This window comes from Pteropus vampyrus, unplaced genomic scaffold, assembly GCF_000151845.1.
Source record: "Pteropus vampyrus isolate Shadow unplaced genomic scaffold, Pvam_2.0 Scaffold612, whole genome shotgun sequence".
NCBI classification, from domain to species: Eukaryota; Metazoa; Chordata; class Mammalia; order Chiroptera; family Pteropodidae; genus Pteropus; species Pteropus vampyrus.
Genome location: NW_011889393.1, coordinates 95,952 through 100,750, shown reverse-complemented (window position 1 = coordinate 100,750; position 4,799 = coordinate 95,952). Strand labels below are relative to the sequence as shown.

Genomic DNA, 4,799 nt, shown 5'->3' with positions numbered 1-4,799 from the left:
TCCTCCCCGGCCAGCAGCAGGACTGTGAGCACTGTCGTTCCCTCTGTGACATGGGGCGGGGAGGCCTCACCTGTCCTCACCTCCGTTCTGTAAGTCGCTCTGTTCTCGAAGGACTCGCTTGTGCTCGCCTCGCCAGCCAGGAAGGAGGGCAAGACAAGGTGGGCTCGACGCTGTCTCGTGGCCGCGGCCTCTGGACGTAGACTGACTCGTGAAGATTTTGGGTAAAGAAGCTCGAGGGAGGAGTGAGTGACATGGCGCTTGCCGGTCCTACTTTACCACCGCCCAGCGGTGACAAACAGAAGAAGGTGCTGGAGAGGGCGAGCTCGTGAAATCGTGAGCCCCCGGGGGGCGGCGAGGGCTCTTCCATGTGCTGCGAAGGGGGCGGGGTAGGTTCCGTCAAGGAGCGCTGACATGTGGCATGGCAATGGCCCCTCGTGGGAAGGACAGGTACGGTTTAGTCTCAAAAGAGGGAGAATCGGGAAAGCATGTTGTCGAGATAAACATTGTAGCGTCATTAAGGAGCCGCGGGCTCAAGTCTGCCTTGGCTCACTATGAGCTGTGTGACTTCGCCCCGCGTGTAAACTCGCGGGGTTCCTGTGCGTACCTCCTCTCCTCCTGGCACGTAAGATGCTTAATGCGTGCTGGTTCTTTACCCGACTTCCCTTTTCCAGGCCAAAGCTCTGCCCGGGAGGTTTGGAATCCTTTTCTCGCTCTAAATTGTCGCAGAAGCGAGGAGGTGGGTCGTGAAGACCCCTCGGCAGGGGCCTCTCTGACTGCTGTGAGCTGGCGTCTCACTGATGATGATGATGAGCGACAGTGAGCACCTTTTCATGTACCCGATGGCCATTCGTATTGACTTCTTTTGCAAAAATGTCTGTTCTGGTCCTTTGCTCATTTTTTAATTGGGATTTTACTTTTTTATTATTTTATGCGTTTTTTTATATTACGTTTGCTGTTGAGTCGTATGAGTTCCTTATGGATACTGAGCCCTTCCCGGGGTGTCTGCAGCAGTGGAGTGGGCTGCTGGGCCCTCCTGTTCTCCTTCTCTGCATGGGGAGTCGGGGCCAAGGGGAGTCCTCTGGGTGCTGTGCTGTGCCAGTCTCAAAGATGGGGTGACGCAGGTAGAACTCTTGCTGTAACTTTCTGTGTGGCCGGCCTCGGGCTTTGCCCCCCACTGGGTTGTCGCAGCTTCTCAATTTCCTCTGGAGCTCTCCCGGAGCGACCTGGCTCCGCGGGTAGTGGTTAAGTCGTCACCTTTGTCGGGGGTGGGGGACGAGGCTCGGGCCCCCCGGGCCTCTGCCCTGCTGACGTCCTATGTAGAAAGCTTCGCTCCAGAGAATTCGCTTCCAGGTTGGCAGGAAGCTCTTTTTCTTTTAATTATTATTTTTTTTCCCACTTATTCCTCTGGCGTTCATGCTCTGAGGCTCTCGTGCTTTGTGGGCACAGTTTCGATGATGCTCTAAGTCGTCACCTGTGTGTGTGCGACACTGGACATCTGCTCTCAAGTCCTGCTCGGTCTCTGCTTCTCTGTTACTCCACGTGCCCCCACTGGTCCTCCGCTTTGCTTACTGTGCCAGGAAGGCCACCCCCACGTGTGCAGTCTTCGCAACAGCACGAGAGGCTGTCACCAGGGCAGGTACAGCTGGTTCTGACTGCGGGCGAATCCACCGCCTTGCCTGGAAGATAGTAGAAACGCTTCTGCCTCGGTCTGGACTCGGAGCAGAGGGTGCTCTGCAGAGGGAGGCGGCCAGACCAGCCCTAGAGATAGCTTCAGGGGCTTGCGCGAGGCATACTGTCTCCACGTAAGAAAAAAGTTTTCAGTCTGTGGGAGAAACGTGGATAAAAGAATCACGTTTCTGACAACCGCAGGCACCAAACTGTGGCTGTTGTTTTGAGTAGCACCCATCTTAGATGGACTAGGGAGTAGGGAGGAAAATTCACAAAGTTCTTTGGGTGGATCCTGAAGACAAGGCAGGTGCTTTCAGGCACATAGTAGGTGCACAATAAGTATCCGAATGATTTTCTGATTGGAGGGCAGAAATATGGCTGATGAGTAACAGACCGAGTGGTTTTCTGATCTCTTCCTGCAGTGATTTAGAAGGAAGCACAGGAGTGTGGCTTTAAAGAGAGCGTTAGAATTGTTTTCATTCAGGCTGCCTTTAGGATAAACGTTAACTCACTGACACCAGCAAAGACCCTTTTTCCAAACGCGGTCACATTCGCAGGTTCCCAGTGGACGTCCCTTGCGAGGGGCTGCCATTCAAACGCTGCTCAGTGCCTTTGTTTATTGACTCATTTCCCCAGGAGCTCTTTCGAGCACTTACATACCGAGGAGGAACCGTGGGGAGCGTAAAGTCAAACTGGGCAGAGATCCTGCCCCCAGGGGCTTGCAGCCTAGAAAGGGAGGCAATGCACACCCTTCTGTAGCTTGATAGGAAAGGCTGAGTGTCCCTTGAAGCACAGAGACGTGACGGGAACTTGGAGAGATGAGACACACAGAGCAGAGGGAGATGACACCCCATGGCGGGCCCGTCAGCTGAACTGGATCTTGAGGGACAGGAAGACGTTGAACACGAGGAAATGGGCCACTCTAGGCAGAAAAGCTAGCATTGGGGAGACCCGGCAGGGGGAAACGATGGTGGGCGTGTCCTGGCAGAGGTAAGCAGTTTGGGTGGACTGGGGCACAGGTGAGCGAAAGGCGGGCATGGGAGGTGAAGGTGGAGGGGTGGTCGGGGCGCCGGGCGGGCCGTCCTCAATGGGTTTTAGCCAGTGACGGTCACATAGGGTTTTCAACATGGGTGTGATGGGATAAACCTTTGATCGGTGAAAGCAGTATTTTTATATTTCATAAAGAATAAGGATTATTTTAAGCTAACGACATTTAAGATTCAACAGATGCCAAAAGAGGCCGCCTCGGAATGTTTCTTGTCTGACTAAAAGCAAAACCTCTGAGAAATGAGCCGCCATGATTTCCTCCTTTGGGGCAGGTCTGAGCCTGAGTAAGCCACGTCCTGCAAATCTTGTCTGGGGGAGCTTTGCGGCTCTGGGAAAGACCGCCTGTACCTGTACGGACAAACATTGTGACAAACTTTCTTATCTCCTCTTTGTACTCCCGAAACCCCACTTGTCTTTCCTAAAGAAACCTATTTGTTCTTCCCATAGGAGCCTTTTCTCTTCCTTCTGTTCTTCATGCTAAGTTAGGTATTTCAGCCCCGAGCTCTAACCACTCCTTGCCAAGTGTTCCCCCACGAATGTGCGTTGTCTATATGAATGAAAGCATGCTCCTCTCGCTAATCTGTCTTTCGTCAGTTTAATTTGCAGGCCCCCAGGCACTCAAGCGTGTATATGAAAAGTTTCTACCCTAAAGTTTATACGTCCTGTATATAACGTAGAATGGAGAGGGAGACTTCAGATGGGGAGATCGATCCAGACATATTAGCAGGAAAGAGTAGAGACGAGGATGTATTTTGGAGAGACTGCAGAAGCAGAATCATGATGATTTTGTTTAAAAAAAAAAAACGAGAGAGGGGATAGTCAACCAGTAACCGGTGACTCAGGTTCCGAGCCTGGGTGACTGGCCTGTGACGGTGCCAGTAACAGAACTAGAAAGCACACGAGACATCAAGATCATAAGAAGGTGGTTAATGGAGCCTGTGTGAAGCCTGGAGATGAGCCGCACCGAGGGGGCCTCGAAGACAGGTAGAGGGAGACCACGAAGGGAAAATAAAGGTCGTGGGGAGGGGGCCTTGGAAGCGATTTGGAGGGGAAAGAGGAAGGAGGGGCCAGCCAGCAGGGTGGTCAGAGGTGGTGAGAGTGGAAGGGGAAGGTGCTGTGCGGAGCATCTGGGGGCCCGAGATCAAGTTGAAGATCTTTCCTGGGGTTAAGAGCTGCAGAAAGCGGGGAAGACGGGGCCGGCAAGGAGGCAGCCTGTTAGGGGGGCGGCGGAGGAGAGAGGCTGGAGGGCGGAGCGGGGTTGGGGCGTTGAGAGGTAGAGGCCCACGCACACACCACTCCTTCAAGAACTCTAGCGGCTAAGGAGGGGGGAACAGAATACCGATGACTCAGGATTATCTAAGTTTCTCACCCATTTTGGGAGTTTTAATGATTCCCCCAAATTTGGAACATCAACTGAATGCTAGCTACTTTTTGACGATAACCATGTCAGAACCAAGTCGTTGGGGGACAAGCAGGGAATTAAACTGTGAAAAGGCATCTTTCTTTTATTCCACGTTCACATATCCACCTCTTCATCATTAAGTCACAGCAACTGATCAAAATACACACACGGCACAGATACTCCATCCTAGCACGGATGGCTAGAATTCTCACTAGATGAGGTGTAGGTAGCATACATGGGTCTTTATCTTGAGTGACGCCTACAGAGACTAATGAGCCATCGAATCATCAGCGATGGCGTATCGAGGGGCTGGTTTTCTTTTCTCTTAGAGGAATTATGCACTTTATTTCTGTTCTCGTTATCATGTGGGAGGATGGCAGTGAGTGACCGCCACCGGTCCTGGAATCGACTGGAAACGGGTGGACGGGAAGGCTTTTTCCGGCAGGCGCGCCTCGATTTTGTCTTTTTGGACTCTAAGTTCACTGTCTATGTGGACAACTACCCAGAGCCGGGAGACTCTCCCACTTTCCACGTCCCTCCGTCCCGTGCATCTCCGGCCGGTCGGAATGAACGGCTTTGTACATCCCCAGTTACAAGCTACGTTTATTGTGAATCATTCCCATGAAAACCGATTCGGGGCTTTCCCTGCCCCATTCCAGGCGTGCACAGGATAAACAGGGTT

At 52.6% G+C, this 4,799-nt stretch overlaps 1 protein-coding gene across 1 annotated transcript in view; it reads right to left on the bottom strand.

Annotated features, from left to right (window-relative positions):
* Positions 1-2,532: 2,532 nt before the first annotated feature.
* Positions 2,533-4,799, bottom strand: part of LOC105308675 (protein kinase C theta type-like) — a 79,362-nt gene continuing 77,095 nt past the window's right edge. The window contains exon 18 of the mRNA XM_023525710.1: positions 2,533-2,676. Within this exon, the coding sequence (XP_023381478.1) occupies positions 2,533-2,676 (144 nt within the window). The remainder of the gene's footprint in view (positions 2,677-4,799) is intronic.